The 16,463-nt window shown below is 37.2% G+C and overlaps 1 protein-coding gene across 2 annotated transcripts in view; it reads left to right on the forward strand.

Moving 5' to 3' along the window:
• The window catches only part of UNC13C (unc-13 homolog C), a 609,739-nt gene that overhangs the window by 537,281 nt on the left and 55,995 nt on the right, over nt 1–16,463 (forward strand). For both annotated transcript variants that reach the window (XM_061158385.1, XM_061158384.1), the window contains 2 exons: nt 1,720–1,776; nt 7,250–7,330. In XM_061158385.1, coding sequence (XP_061014368.1) covers nt 1,720–1,776; nt 7,250–7,330 — 138 coding nt within the window. The remainder of the gene's footprint in view (nt 1–1,719; nt 1,777–7,249; nt 7,331–16,463) is intronic.

Consider the following 16,463-nt stretch of genomic DNA (forward strand, 5'->3'; position numbering starts at 1 on the left):
ATTATACTTCCAATAACCCATCTGATTGGTTTTTGTTTCAATGAGTGGTTTTGATCCAGATGAAATAGTAATTAAATTCATTTTGGGGAAAAGGGTTTGGTATACAATGGCTTAGCAAGGATCATTCCAATGACATTTCCTTATATGAATCCATTTTATTTTCCATTATGGCTTATTACAGGATGTTGAATATAGTTTCCCTGTCTTACACAACAGGACCTTGTTGTTTATTGATTCTATATATATAGTAGTTTGTATCTGCTAGTCCCAAACTCTCAGTCCAACTCTCCACCACCCCCACTACAAATCATTTTTAAATAGTGGAAATAGCAGTCAAACTTCACACTTGCTTGATATTTCATCAAAGCCCAACTTATGGGGCTGTCTCATCTACACAAACCTCACCCCAGAGAAACAGATATATGCTCGAATATGCTTGCTGTGTTTCTTCCTACAATTTTACAGTTTAAGAAGATAACTCTAACCCTGCTATCTGGAATTTTCTTTTTAACCTTTTGCTTTTATCAACCACCTTTGCACTTGGTGGTAAATATAGGTGTTATCTTTCAGTGGATTTGATGAACATGATTGTATCAGACACAGTGAAATAAAAAGGAACCAGAAGGATCAATGACAGCAAAGTCAGACAGTGATCAAGTGCATACACCAGCTAACTCATAACTCAGTTCACATATCCTGAGCCAAACAAAGAAAGAAATAACCCTAACAAGCACTTGCAATAGAACAGTTTTTCTTCTTTGACTGAGAAAGACAAGCTGATATAAATAATGAGCAATTATAAACTAAAATATATATTGACACTATTAATCATGCATACTCAGTGAAATTATATAGAAAACATTTTCTTGCAAAGGTGTTCCAATGTGCAAAGATTAGTGTTTGTTGATTTGCCACCAGACAGTGTTAAATATAAATTACTTTGACTTTTGCTTCATGCCATGAGTGTGTGTTATAATCATAACCTACACATATGGGTAGCCAAATCACACTTAGAAACATACACGCTTACATCTCTTATTCTCCTATAATACATAATGCATTTCTTTAACATCAGGTAGCTTTCACTTAATTGGCCAATAGGGGAGGCTGTCAGGGCAACCTGCAAGTTGGGTCGCTTTACTTACACACTTTATTTACATTCTAGGCTACTAATGAGTATTCTAGTAGTGCTTCCAATGTTTACTATGATGTTTTTACAGCTCTCCCCAGGGCTTTGAGGTGCTAGGGAAAAACCTCTGGCTGAGGAAGGAATTAAGAAGGCAGGGCTCTGAAAGTTTGGATGGCATGTCAGGAGGACCAGCTCCACCTTCTTCAGCTCTGGATCTTGAAATTTTGCATTAACTTATTTTAAGGGGTGGGGAGTGGAGGGAAGGAGTTGCCTCTGCTACATATAAATAAATAAAAGGTAAGCTCACTGATGTAATCCACATTGTACATTAAACTGGCTGCCAGAGCAGTAACTCGGACTGAAATTTCCAGAAGTGGAATGCTTGTGAGGACAGTTGTATTGCCAGAAACAACCCTAGATATCTGCTAGGCGTCCAGATCCAATTTGTACAATAGACCAATTTAGGGCATATGAAATAAAAGTCACAAACATAATCAGTACAACAGGGAACACTGTCTATTAACTACATTTCTACTTTGTTACAGAAGATCTTACAAGTCATCTTTCTCCTTTTCTATGTGTGTTCCTAGGGACCCCAGATGATTTTCATCGCAGCTAAAGATCTGGGACAACTCTCCAAACTGAAGGTAATAAAAATAAACAAATGACTAGTTGTCTGTGAAAGGTAGTGCTATCTACTACAGAAGGACTAAGGATGTGTGTCTGAGATCTCACCATCTGTTTTAAGAAGAAATCAGAGTAAAACAGAGGGACTGAATTGTGCTTTCTTCTTCTTCCCACACCCTATATTTTTTTGTATTTTCCAATTTGCAGGGCAGCTGGGAATTTTTGACTGTGTTGAAGCATCAGGAATACTGCTTTTGAAATAAATTAGAGAGCATATTTTCATTTTTATAGTGAACTGGCTTTGTATGAAGAAAGGCAAAGAGTGCTCTACAGAAACCCAGTAAAATCTGGAGAACTCTTTAGGCAAGAAACCTAATGCAGGAAAATAAACTTATCAAAGCAGACATTGAGCTTGTCAAGATAATCAACCCCGTTATAACAAGGATTTGCTGTATAAACAATCCTACCTTTTAGTATTGCTTGAGAGTCACAGGACTTTGCAGTTGTTTAGAGAACTTCAGATTTTTTTCTCTCTAGAGTAGAAATTTGACTGGTTAAAATACATATTGTTGTTCTGTAACAGACTTTTTGCACTTAGCATAATGTCCTGCAGTTTCATCAATGTTGTGTCATATAACAAGGGTTCCTTCCTTCCTTTTAGAGGCTGAATAATATTGTAAGTACATACCACCTTTTTTATACATTCATTTATCAATGGACCACATATAGGCCAAAATTGTACCTGTAGTTGAAATATATATGTTCTTGTTCTATTTCTACCTATGAGAATGTGGTGTAGCATAGGGGTAGGTTCCAGATATTGACCACATTCTACCTCAGCTGCTTCCAAATATGTGACACTGGCCAAAGTACTGAACATGTCTAATTTTCAGATTTGCCACTTGTAAAATCCAGACAGTGTTAACCCTTGGTTCATAGATTTGTTGTGAGGATAATGTATTCATTATCTTTGCATGGTAACTGCAAAAGGGCATGCCTCTTCCCCAGGCTGGCAGCTCAGGGTTACATATCATCGGGGCTGTTTTGTGTGTACACAACAGGGGAACGATCATCCATGTGACTGCATATTTGCTTACTGAGTTGAAGTAGGTGCCCTATAATGGCAGTACCTTGTTATATATCACCTACTTTGTCCCCTTCATCAGAAAAAAAGTTAGAAGCCAATAATCCATTTAGAAGTCAGAACCATCACCTGAGATTGTTTCTCACAAATATTCAGTGATGGTGGTGTTTCAGAGGGAAAGTAGAAGGTAGATGTCATTGTGAAACTTTTGTTTTGGATCTCTGTTGTGTTCTTGATCCCTCTTATTACCTCCCTGAGATTTCTATCCCCTCTTTTGAAAAATGGATTTATACGGCATTGAAGTTTCTCATAGAAAACCTGGAAAAGTGAAACATCACAGTGCCTTATTACAAAAGAAATGGCCTTGGCAGTGTGTGTAGCATCTGTGTGACATCAGGAAACAGATACTGCATCTCCTCCAGCTTCAGCTTCCTGAGTTGAATGCTTTATCAGCTATAACTGTTTCAGTTTCAAGTGATGGAAAGCCAGACTAACAGAAGCAAGGAAGGAATTTATAGCTCCATGAAATTTTACAGTTCTGGGCTAACTCTGGTTTCCATCATTGCTTGATTAGGAAGTCAAACAATGTTACAGAAGCCAGTTACTCTCTTTCAACTCTGTTCTTCCCTTGTTTGACTTACTGCCTTAACAATCCTCGTTTCCTGTTTGTAAGACAGTTCTCTGCTTATATCTAACATTTTTGAACTTGAAATTTTATAGAAAAGAACACCCACCTTGATGCAGGGATTTCTAGCAAAGTTCACAGGCACATCATCAGTGCTAATGCAATATTATCACCATTCCCAAGCCAACCACCGTTCCCTGGGGGATGACATATGCCAGTGGGCTTAATTCACATACCCACACCTGAGCTGAGGAGTGCTGTCAACACCATTCAAATCTTATGAACACAGAGAGAGAGAGATTGGATCCTCAGGGGGCATATGTATGCTACCTGGGAAACGTCAGAGTCCACAGAAACCACAGCACTTATATCACTTTAGTGGCCTCAGAATTTCTTCAATTCAGGGAATTCTCTTGATTACAATAAACTAAAAGCATATCATGGATAAAATGTCCTAAAAGCATTAATTCATTAAGACTGAAATAATCCGAAGGACTAGAAATAGAATCCTGTTGTTCATAGATGATAGAAAAACAACTTAGTTTTAAAACATATTTTTTCTATTACTGTTCCTTGAGTTTTTAAAGTTATTCGTCCATTTAGTTATTATTTGAATTAGTGAGCAAAAGTCTTCTATATTGTTATGTAAAAGATTAAAATTGTAGCCAAAATATAGAACTACCATTTTTTGATTGAAGTATAGTTGATTTACTATGTTGTGCTAATTTCTGCTGTATAGTAAAATGATTCAGTTTTATATATATACACACATTGTTTTTAAAATTCTTCGCCATTAGTGTTTACCAGAAGATATTGAGTAGATTTACTTGTGATATACAGTAGGACCTTACTGTTTATCCATTCTCTATATAATGGTTTGAATGTGCTAACCCCAAACTCTAAATCCATCTTCCTCTACCTACCTCCCCCTTGACAAACACAAGTCTGTTCTCTGTGAGTCTCTTTTGTAGATAGGTTCATTTATGCCATATTTTAAATTCTACATGTAAGTGACACCTTATGGTCTTTGTCTTTCAGATTATTTCACTTAGTACATAATATCTAAGTCTATCCATGTTGCTGCATCATGTACATGTACTACATCTTTTTTAAAATTAAAAAAATTATATTGGAATATAGTTGATTTACAATGTTGTATTAGTTTCAAGTGTACAGCAAAGTGATTCAGTTATACATATATGCATTATTTTTCAAATTCTTTTCCAACTTGGATTATTGAGTAGTGTTACCTGTATTATACAGTAGGTCTCTATCAGTTATCTTAGTAATGTGTATATGAAAATCCCAGACTCAGTTTATCCGTCCCCGTCATCTTTCCCCTTTGCTAACCATAAAAGTCTGTTTCTTCTGCCCATTTTTGTTGAGTTGTATGAGCTGTTTGTATATTTTCAAAATTAAAATCTTCTCAGTTGCATCACTTGCAAATATTTTCTCCCATGCTGTAGGCTTTTTGTCTTGTTTATGGTTTCCTTTGTTGTACAAAAGCTTGTACATTTGATTAGGTCCCATTTGTTGATTTTTGCTTTCATTTCTATTACCTCAGGTGAATGACCTAAGAAAGCATTGGTCCAGTTTATGTTAAAGAATATTGGCTGAGTTCTCATCTAGGCAGAACTGCAAATTTTATAAAATTGTTTTCCCATATTTTACTAGAATGTTGCTTCCAATGTTTTTGTTTTTATTTCAAATCCTGGGTCTTTTCCTTTTTTGTTTGTATTAGTTTGAAAGCAGATTGGATCCACAGGTAAAGTGTCAGTATTAATGAGTAAATTCAGCAATTCTGTACAGAAATATTAACAAATGACTACCTTACTTAAAAGAACACAGAATCAAGGAACATAGAACAACAAAGGAAACTAATTTCTTTTCTGCATGTGACTATGATTTAGAATTAATTCATTAATCAAGGATTTATCCAGATTTTTACATATTCTGTACTACTTCATCTCCTGGAACTTTATAATGTAAGTTATTGTAAGTATGCCCAACTTATTACTATTTTATTGGATCAGATTTATCTGGCATAACATTTTTATGGACAGGTGATACAATATCAAAACCAGTTAGTAAAAATACATCTGAGACAATGAACTTCCTGCAAGCAAGCAGTAACACATTAACAGGCTTTTTCAGAGACTACCTTATTTGCATAAGCCTGTTAAATTCCAGAAAATCATTTATTGTAAGAATTGTATTTTTCTATAGCACCAACATTTATTATTTATTAGCATCTATTAAAAAATGTGACCACACCAAAAAGCCAGAGAGATTTATTTACTTGCCTTCAAGCATTTCTCTCTATAATTTGGCAAAAATTTCCCATTATTCTTTGAGTCTCAATGGGTATTTAATATCCTTATTTTTAAAATATTAAATGGACTCATATGTTTGTGGTGAAATCCCCACATCAGAGAAAGATGCAGAAGTATATACCATGAATCTAGCATTATACCAAGTTTTGAACAATATCCAAGGGAATGTAATTCCATTCAAGCATATGGAATCATTTTAGATATTCTGAAGTACAACTCAGTTACCAAAAACATATTGTGTGCCTAGCAGGTGATAATTGCCAAGACAGGCACTGAAAGTCTGCAGAAGTGAGTAAAACATAGGAATTATCTTCAGAAAGTCATGGCACCTGCTAAATGACAGAGTAACATAAGGACTGGAATAGAAAGATGAACCACTGGATGTGACTGTACAATTTGTACATTTCACGAAAGTGTCCCACAAAGGGAGTGAATGACAACTGAATTAGGGTCCATGATCCACTTGCTGTGCCCCATAGAAAAGGAGGTGGTTTTTATTACTGAACAAAGACACTGATCCCTTGACCAAGCCATGCATTCTCAGAGCTATGTTCACCCATATTGACTTTCCTTCTGATTCACAGAGACGCACTTATCTAAGTTAGAAATTAAGCTCCGGAGGACAAAAGTCTTTCTTTTATGAAACAATATATCTCAGTCACCTAGAATGGTACTGGCACATAATAAGCACTCGGGAAATATTGTTGAATGCTGTTGACTAGAATAGTGGATACCCTGGGGAGATTGTATCAATCTGTGGGTTAGGAATTTAAAAATTTTTCTCCAGACAAGTTTTCCTTTCTGTTGTCCTCCACTTTCTACCATCATTTCCCTAAATAACTTTAGATGAAGACAGAGTTCATAGTGAACCATGAGGAAAATGCATTGTTATTATGGAAATCAGTCCCAAAATATTGAAAACTGAATTTAAAATATTAAAAACCTCCAGAACTGAATTCAATTAACAGGGAATTTTCCTGTTAATTACTGAGCATTAAGGGGATCCTAGAAAGTGAGTGCATTGTGCTTAAGGTAGATTTTATCAGTAATAATTGAATGAGGCTAAAATTTACCTCCTAAGTCCTTTCCAAGGTTGACCTTCTTCAGTGTGACAGAACAGAAAGCAGGGATTAATGTGGAAAAGCTTGGACACACATTTTCCAGGATTATCCCCCCCCCCAATAACATTAGTTTGCAAGTGAAAAATAAAGCCATATATGAATCAAAGTTCTGCTTTTTAAGTTAACATGTAGTATTCCTTCTTTGGGCAAAATGAATTTTTATTAAATAACTGACAGAATTGTCATTATCATCATCTAAATGTGTTCATATGAAAAAGTTATCTCAAATGGGAAATATCTGCATACAAGGATTATACAAATTTTGTTTGAAGACAGTTGTTAAACAAATGAACTGGTAATTTTATAAGAAATTGTTCACCTGTTTTCCAGGAACACATGATTCGAGAGGATGCCAAGGGTCTGACACCAAGACAATGTGGTATAATGGAGGTGGTCCTAGCTACCATCAAGGTAAGATTATAGAGTCCCTGGATATGTACCCTCAGAGAAGTATGCTCCAGATGTCTGTAGGGCTGTACATCCATAGACATGGTAGACAGTTATATACAAACATTCTGGTAGTGTCAGACTTAGCCCATACTATGTCATTATTATATCCATATTACTCTACCCTTAGAGTTGCTTTCTTTGTCTACCTTTAGAAAATGGGTAAGAAATCTATGTTGTAACAGATGTTTTCAAAGAAAGACATGTACCTCCAAAGTCCAGTTAAATATCAATATATTCAGGGGACTTAGGGTTAATAGAATTTCTGTTTGTGTTTTCAATGCTTGTTGAAATGATTTTGGAAAATCAATTTTCTCTTCTCTCTTAGTAAAGATAATAATTTAGTTTTCTGCTGAAAACCCAAAGGTATTGCATTGTGCGCATCAATGTCTCATAGCTAAAGTTTGACTGAAAGTTATTGTGAGTGAATGAGTGAAGTCGCCCAGTTGTGTCTGGCTCTTTGCGACCCCGTGGACTGTAGCCCACCAGGCTCCTCCATCCATGGAATTTTCCAGACAAGAGTACTGGAGTGGGTTGCCATTTCCTTCTCCAGGGGATCTTCCCAACCCAGGGATCGAACCCGGGTCTCCCGCATTGCAGGCAGACACTTTACCATCTGAGCCACCAAGGAACCCAAAAGTTATTGTAGTGTGGGTTAAATATAGGTAGATCTCAAAAGATAACATCAGAGTTCTTTGTTTTCATATGATCCCTTACAGATTTATATACATACATTTAAATGTGAAAGTTTATTAAAAAGTGAAATATTAATCTATCTCCTAAATTTGGACTGTGTCCAATGTCTGAACACGTCATGGGGGGGAAGCACCTATTATCAAGGAAGTGTAAAGAGCGTAGCAGAGAACTGTGAGTTACCACAAGCCATTTCCAAGCACAGAATAATCTCACTGGATAGAAACAGATATTACAACAGGAGTCATTAAAACACAGAGTTCTGTTTGTATGACAGTCGGACACTCCACAAAACTATTACCTCATGATTTTTGCAGTTTCAGCAATAAGAGAACATCTGCAAAATAAAAGTTGCGAGGTGACAATTTTGTGACACTTGGTAGAAAATGGAGTGTGTGAGTTTTGGTATTGAGATGACAGAGGTGCACTTTCTAAAGATGCAGCCAGAGTATGGGCTGGAAGTATATAAATATTGTGCAAAATTATTTTTAAAAATGGAAAACAGGAAAGAAAGGAAAAATACAAAACCAGCTCTTTTTAAGAATAATTTTCAAAAATATGAGTAAGAAATGATTGCCCTTTGGAATTATACCAGCACTCATGGCTACAGAGGAAAGTGCTAGTAGAAAAGAGTAACTCTGGGGCACACACTGAACAGTTAAAAAAAATGTGGTTATATAATCAGAATTCAGCCCTTAATGGATTTTATTAGGTCAATAGGTGACTTTAAGAGAGCAAGAAAAAAAGTGTTCTGTGAAAACAGATAATGGCCTTCATTGTACTGACAGACCTGGCCCATGTCCCCTAACTCCAACTTTTCTCTAGTTCTTCTTGATGGGGACAGATGACCACCTCCTACAAGACTAGTTCTACCCAAACTCTGGGACAATCCTGATCCCCAAGCAAATCCCTTTGGTCTACATGTTGACAACTATACTGTCTTCCTGCCCAGGTCACTGGTGATAGTACTTTAGTTCAGCCTCAGTGACCAGACACTTGCCTTGCCCTTTTAAAAAAAGCCTACTGCCTGATATCTAAGATCCAGTAAGTGGGTCCATGTCATTATCCTATTTCCCAGGACTGGAGTCTGACCTTGGTCCTTCAGAACCTGGGGTCAGGTCTTAAGTCTCCCTACTCCCCAACTTTTCCTCTGGGGTCTCCATGCTACATCCACTTTACCTGCTTTTAGAGCCTCTCATTCCTGTCCTCTGTCAAGAGAGTCACCTAATATTTCTTCCAATGGCCCTGAAGTCAGTTTGCCAAAGCTGGGACTCCTTTTTATCTTTTCTGATTCTGAGATTTACCCTGATTATACTACGAGGCACTGCTTCTAATGGTGACTACAAAAGAATTCAAGAGAAAGAGGACTACTACTTAAAAGAATTGTAGTCTCAAGAACTAGTGATTCAGTATCTGCTGGGGGCTCAGCAAAGGGAATACTGTCAGGTGGAGACTTCATGGGAAAGATATTCTTATACTGAAGTAGTAGACACTATCCAGGCTAATTCCCAAAGGCTGCCAACAACATGATCCTTAATTCTTCTTTAGGTGAATTTAAGCGAATAAGCTGAACATGAGAAAGTGAAAATTGAATGAAGAGGATGCTATGGAGTTTGTAGACTGTAGCTGAAATAGTGTTGTGCATTCTTTCAGTCATCTTTCACATACATACATCCTCTCACCTGATTCTTATAAACATCCTGGGTGTTAGGTACACTAAGAATGATGATTCACATTTTACAGATGAAACAGCAGAGGCAAAGCAGGTGTAAGTCCAGAGTCACTTGTAATTGGCAGAGCTGAGAAAAGATGCCAAACTCTAAAATCAGTGCCCTTGCGTCTATGTCTTCTTATTTCACTAAATGTTAACAAGGTGTAGGAAAAGGCAGTAAGCCAAAATGGGTAATATTCCTACAGATAGATTAGTTCTTTCTAAATTAAAATACCATGTTTCAATTATTTAGATTATTTTCTAACAATTTAAAATAATATGAACTCATTCAACCTCTACACAGGCAATGATGAAAATATTAACTTAAATACTAAAATTCTAATTAGACTGGGTTATTTTGTCATACTAGTCACAGGTAGTTTCAACTATAAGTCAAAAGTATAGACCATGGCACAAGAAATAGTTACCAGGATCCACTGCAGCTAGCATGGTTGGCCTTGGAGGCATTACATTTGCCTGCCAACACTGAGCCAACAGCTCTGAAACAGATAGCCAACAACTTAATCAGCATGCGCAAGCTGCTACAGAGGCCAATGCAGAAACCCTATTTAAAGCTGAGCTTTGGAGTCTCAAACTCATATCTCAGGAAGACTCAGGACTTACAAGAGATTCCCTGAAATGTGGGTTTCTTTCCAAGAAAAACAGAAGAGCTTTTTCTGACAGCATGTACTCTTGACTGTATCATGAATCTCTAGACTTGTTTTTTTTTTTGTTTTTTTTTTTTTTTAATTTTGAACCATCCTCTAGTTATTTTCTGATGAAGTTCAAAAAACATAGGGGAAAAAAAGTGGCTGGTTTTATTTTTCCCAACATTCTAAATTACCCTGGAAAACTTGTTATTTGTACCTAAACATGACACTCTGAAATGTATGTGGCAAATGTTTGACATCATGCCATGGAAACAACCTAAATGTCCTCAGCAGAGGAAAGGATAAAGAAGATGTAGTACATATATATATACTCAGTCATAAAAAGGAACAAAATTGGGTCATTGGTAGAGATGTAGATGGACCTGGAGACTATCATACAGAGTTAAAATAAGTCACTAAGAGAAAAACAAGTATCATATATTAACACAAATGTATGGAATCTGAAAACTGGTATAGACAGCCTTACTTACAAAGCAGAAGTAGAGAATAAACATATGGATACCAAGTGAGAAAGAGAGGGTGGGATGAATTAGGAGATTGGGATTGACATATGTATATATTTACATTATTGATAATATGTGTAAAATAGATAATTGAAAACCTACTAACTAGCACAGGGAATTCTACTCAGTGCTCTGTGTAGAGCACCTAAATGGGAAAGAAATCCAGAACAGAGTGGGTATGTGTATATGTCCACTTTGCTGGACAGTAGAAACTTACACAACATTGTAAAGCACTCCAATAAAAAAAAAAAAAAATGAATTAGGGCCCTCTAGAAATCTGCATTTCTTGGTGTTCAGGGGAGAATGTGGACTAACTATGAATATCTATTCAGATACAGCCATGAAAAATCCTAGATAACACCACTTCTGATACTCAGGATTCCAGACAAATAACAGGACATGGGATATTATACCTCTCAGGCTCTCACCCTGACCAAGTCCTACACAATCCTGGTATCCATTATTCAAGAGTCAATTTTGATGGCTGTTTCTTACTTAGCATGTTGTTTTTTATCATTTGTAAGTATAGTTTTTGCATTATTTAAACTTCAGGTGCTCATGGGAAGAACAAAACAACCTATCTAGTTTGGAGTACTGCAATTCAGAAATCATTATTTGAGAGCTTACCGTATATAACAAAGATGATAAGATGTAAAGAGGTGACTGAAAATTAAAGCGATCTTGCTGTTAACTTGGGAACAGAAACATCTACAATCCAGAAAATATGAAGGTTACTGACAAAGTACTGGGAAGTGCAGACAGTGTGATAAATTCTCTGTGAGTGGCTAGAGGAAAGCTTCCTGGTGAAGGAGGTTTCAGATCATTAAATGAGAAAGTCATCACAGGCTTAGAGCAAAGCTTGAGTGAAATGTGACTGAGGTATGGGGTAGCCTAAAAACTTCAAATAGGCTAATGTAGAGGGAGATCAAGATTGGTCGAGAAATAAAGGGAATATATAGAATAGAAGAGACATTGACTTGGACCCAAAGTGGTGAGGCATAAACACCAAGAATCTGAACTTCAGTTTGTTGGCAAAAGGGAGGAAGTAGCATATTATGATCCAATGTGTAACAGAGGACTCCTGTTGTCTTAAAACATAATTTCTTAAATAACTATCAAGTAAGTCTTTAAAGCAACCTCAGTTGTTAAAAACAAGTGATGATTAACTTTGCAAAACAGATCATCTGCATGAATTTTCCAGAAGTCTGATACTGGTATTAGGAAAGAGAGTGATGATGGGTAATTTCTACCAAAATGGTACATGTAACAAAAGTAGTATAATCTCCCAGCAGACTTGTAAAGAAACATTAGCATATTTCCATGAGCCAGTAAAAACAGAGTGCAAAAGATCTTCAAATATCTGGCAAATGGGAAGAATTAGAAGAATTTAGCATTTTTATTGGGATTATAAAAGGGATGGCTTGTTAACCATGCAGACAGTATCCTGAATTTTTAGTTAGTAGTTCTATTATTTTTTTCTCACAAATCACATTAAGCTCTGAAATGTTCTACTTTTCTATTTTTTTGCACTCTCATGAAGAATATAAGAAACACAAATATCTATGGTTGTATTTTAAGATAAAATGATACCTCATACAAAGCTCTTTCGAGCCCCTCATCACTCACATCATTCACCCATGTATTAGTGAAGCAATGTATTCCTGTATGAGGGTGGGAAATCTCTACAAACATCAGAAGGTGGATCTAAATGTAAAGAAAATATCTGAAACTACATGAGGAATACCACTGATAGAGTATCAGAATAGTGGGTGATTGAGAGAGAAAGACTAGAGTATACAAGTTACTGTCCTCTCTTGTGGGAGTACTATTAGGACTTAAGAATGTATTGTCGAAAAACAAAATGAGTTATCACATATAAAACAATGAAAACAGTTCCTATTGTATAGAAAACTCTTCATAAATGTAACCATCATACTACCTGTGTACATGGGTGCTCAGTCATGTCTGACTCTTTGCGATCCTGTAGCCTGCCAGACTCCTCTGTCCAGGGATTCTCCAGGTGAGAATACTGGAGTGGGTTGCCATTTCCTCCTCCAGGGGATCTTTCTGACCCAGGAAGCAAACTTGCATCTCCTTTTGCCTGAGGATTGGTTATTTTGAAGGAGCTTCTTTCCACTGGTAAACCCAAGACCCCACATATTCTAGTAAAACTAGATTTTTTGTTTGTTTTCCTCCTTTCCTAATAAACCACTCATTCTCTCTCAATGATGCTCTTAAATCTGACTCTTCGCCCCAAGTAACAGTCCAAGTCCTGTCCTCCGTCCTTTTGGTTTCCTGTGCTCAGCATTTTCACACTACAAGGGCACAAAACTCCTAAGATTTCTGGTGCTTTCTGAGACTCCCCTCTAGGAAGCAGTGCTATTCTCTTTCTGCAGGAGTTTCTAGATTTAAAGGCAGGGAAGGCCCGTTGAAAATTAAGTAATGATATGTGTTAACTTACAAAAAATATCATGTCAGAGATGGAATAGGGTGATACAGATGCTACTGGGCTTGAGGAGGGTACACATGTAAAAGTGGGAAGGATTTAGGGGAGTTAGCAACTACCATGAACTCCAGAAATCAGGGAAATATGAAAGACTGATGCAAAGAACAGATGACAGCTCACTGGCTGGAAAGGAAAGATACTAGTTTTCTTTGGAGGGAGACTCATGGCTTGAACATACTCAGGGAGAAAGAATTTGACCATGAAAAGGCACAAGACCAGAAGGCTGGAAGTCAATGATTAGACCACTCAGTGGACTGGACTGGATTTAACTGGAAATTTGCATAGTGAAGCAGTGTAACATTGAGGCTACAGGAAATGTTGGGGTTGAAAGTAGATGATACTGAAAATATTAATACATGGCATGCTAAAAGTACCATTTCAGCAATGGAAGTCTTACAGGAATGTGCAGAATGGATTGACTAGTTTAAGACTGTAATCACGGAGATCAGTTATGGTTATTTAATGCATGAGATGACAAGGACTATCACAAAGATGGTAATCTTAGGAGTATAAAGTGAAAGGTGGCTATGAGTGACTCAGAAAGGCCCAGTCACTGGAACTTGGCAACTAAAAAATGAGGCAGGAATGATGGAGGAGCCCAGGGTGACTCAGTTTTAGCCAAGTGGTTGAGAAGCTTGGTCCCACAGAGAAAAATAGCAAACCAGTCAGGAGGGTCATTTTCCTCTTTCCACCTTGGTGTTAGATATAGTGACAGGAACATGGAAATAAGTATCTAGTAAACTGCTGGAGACAGGGGCTGGTGCTTAGGAAAAAAAGCAAGGACAGAATCTGGGGAATTATTCTCACAATAAAGCTTATCTTATAAATAGAAGGAACTCTATAGTTCACAAAAATCTTCTAGACAGTGTAATTAATTTCATCTTTATGACACCATAGTCAGGCAAGATGGCTGTTTCTGTTCCCATTCTACTGAGGAATTAACCAATACTCTGTGAGGTTACATAACCTATGCAAATCACACTGCATAGAGGAAAGACAAGGAGTGTTTTCTAGCGCATTTTTGAGTAAAGAACAGGTCAAAGAAGTGAAAAGGATTCTAACATCTTGAAACTGAAAACAGAAACTGACATGTCCCTTTTCCTGCTCACATAGAAACATGTTACCTACGGTAATGTTGGTCAACTGTGCTATTCTGCACTGCGCTTAGCCCCTCAGTCTGACTCTTGCGACCCTATGGACTGAAACCTGCCAGGCTCCTCTGTGCATGGGGGTTTTCCAAGCAAGAATACCGGAGTGGGCTGCCATGCCCTCCTCTAGGAGATCTTCGCAAACCAGGGATTGAACCCAGGTCTGCCACATTAGAGGCAGATTCTTTACCATCTGAGCCACCAGGGAAGCCCAAGAATACTGGAGTGGGTATCCTATCCTTCTCCAGAGGATCTTCCTGACCCAGGAATCAAACCAGAGTCTCCTGCGAGTTGCAAGCTGATTTTTTACCAGCTGAGCTACTGGGGAGCCCTCTGGCCAACTGACCATCCCTTAATAACGGCCAGTAATGGGACCTTACTAATTCACATGTAGCAGCTTCAGGTTTTAAGATACACTTCTTATAAAATATTTTCTTTATATCAAACTGATATCTGCTTCCCCAGTGCTTCTAATTATGAATTGGTTCTCCTTCTACCCTTTAAAACTACTATAAAATAATTCCATTTCCTTTTCTATGTCTTCCCCTTTTCAGTGCCTTTCAGACATTAAAGAAAACGATCATGCTGCCCCAACTTATCTACAGCTGTTTATTGAATAACATGCCTTCTAGAGCTTACAAAGTTCTGGTCATGTACCTTGAGGCAGTTTCCATTTTATATTTCTCATAAAATGGTGATGCCAAAGAACCAACCTCATATTCCAGATATGTTCTAATCAGCAGAGAATGCTGACAACCCTTTGTCTTGACCTATCATGATATTAACACATGATCAGATTTCATTAGCTTTGATAGCTACCTCATCAATTAATAAATCATATTAAATTTGAGCATGAGGAAAGCTTTAAGACTCTAAAATTTTACTGATGTTAAGCCATGTTACCCCCATTCTTTACTTTGCAATAAAAGTTTTATTGTGAATACAGACCTTTTCCTTTTCTCCTTGTCATCAGGTTGGCATTTGCATAACCATAGAAATCATTTCCTTTTCTCCGTGAAGGAGGAGCCCATGGCATGTGTTATTTATCTGTGTTCACTGAACCACTGAACCGAGGCTTTCGTGCTTAGCTTCCTGCAACTTGTTTTCTCTCCTAACATTGCTACCTCTGGCCTGAGTTTGTCTTACAACATCTTCTATTATACAATGCACTTAAAGGCAAAAAAAAAAAAAGACAAAGGCACCATTTCTGCCCTTATAAATCTTCTACTATTCACTTACTGTCCTGCTAGAGCTGTTATCAAATGACGCAAAACACTTCATGGCTCAAAAGGAACAAGTCAGCTCTGGATCATAACCTGAAACTCTACAGAGACCCTCAGGCTTTTCTCGGGAACAAGCTCATACCTTATTTATGTTTTCACCATATGATTAGTTCCCCATGTATCGAAAGCCTACAAAATAATGCCTTTTTAGTGAAATCATGTCTTCCTATAAAGTTATTAGAGAGTTTCAAGACAAATACTGTACATAGTTTATGCTCTTATAGCCTAACTCTAGTTCAGTTTTTACATCAAGTCTTCTAGGCCCTCAAAAATACCTCAATTATTTTAAGTCCAGTTCCATTCTTCTATCCTAGAGTTTCCTTAACAATATTCCATGGAACACTTGTGTGTCCCTGAGAGTTAGTAGATGTCCTGTGTGATAGGTGTCCTATAGTCTAATAATTTTAAGGACAGGTATGTTAGTGAAAGGTCAAACAGTTTTCCCTACCACCGTGAATCGCACAGCCTTTAATGTATTAAAAAGCATTGTGAAATCTCTTAACTTCTCAAGGCTTTCTACTTCCTAAAGGCAACTTGTAACTTTCAGGAAGCACAAGGTCAGTAATGACAATAAGTAAAACA

This window comes from Dama dama, chromosome 12, assembly GCF_033118175.1.
Source record: "Dama dama isolate Ldn47 chromosome 12, ASM3311817v1, whole genome shotgun sequence".
Lineage (NCBI taxonomy): Eukaryota > Metazoa > Chordata > Mammalia > Artiodactyla > Cervidae > Dama > Dama dama.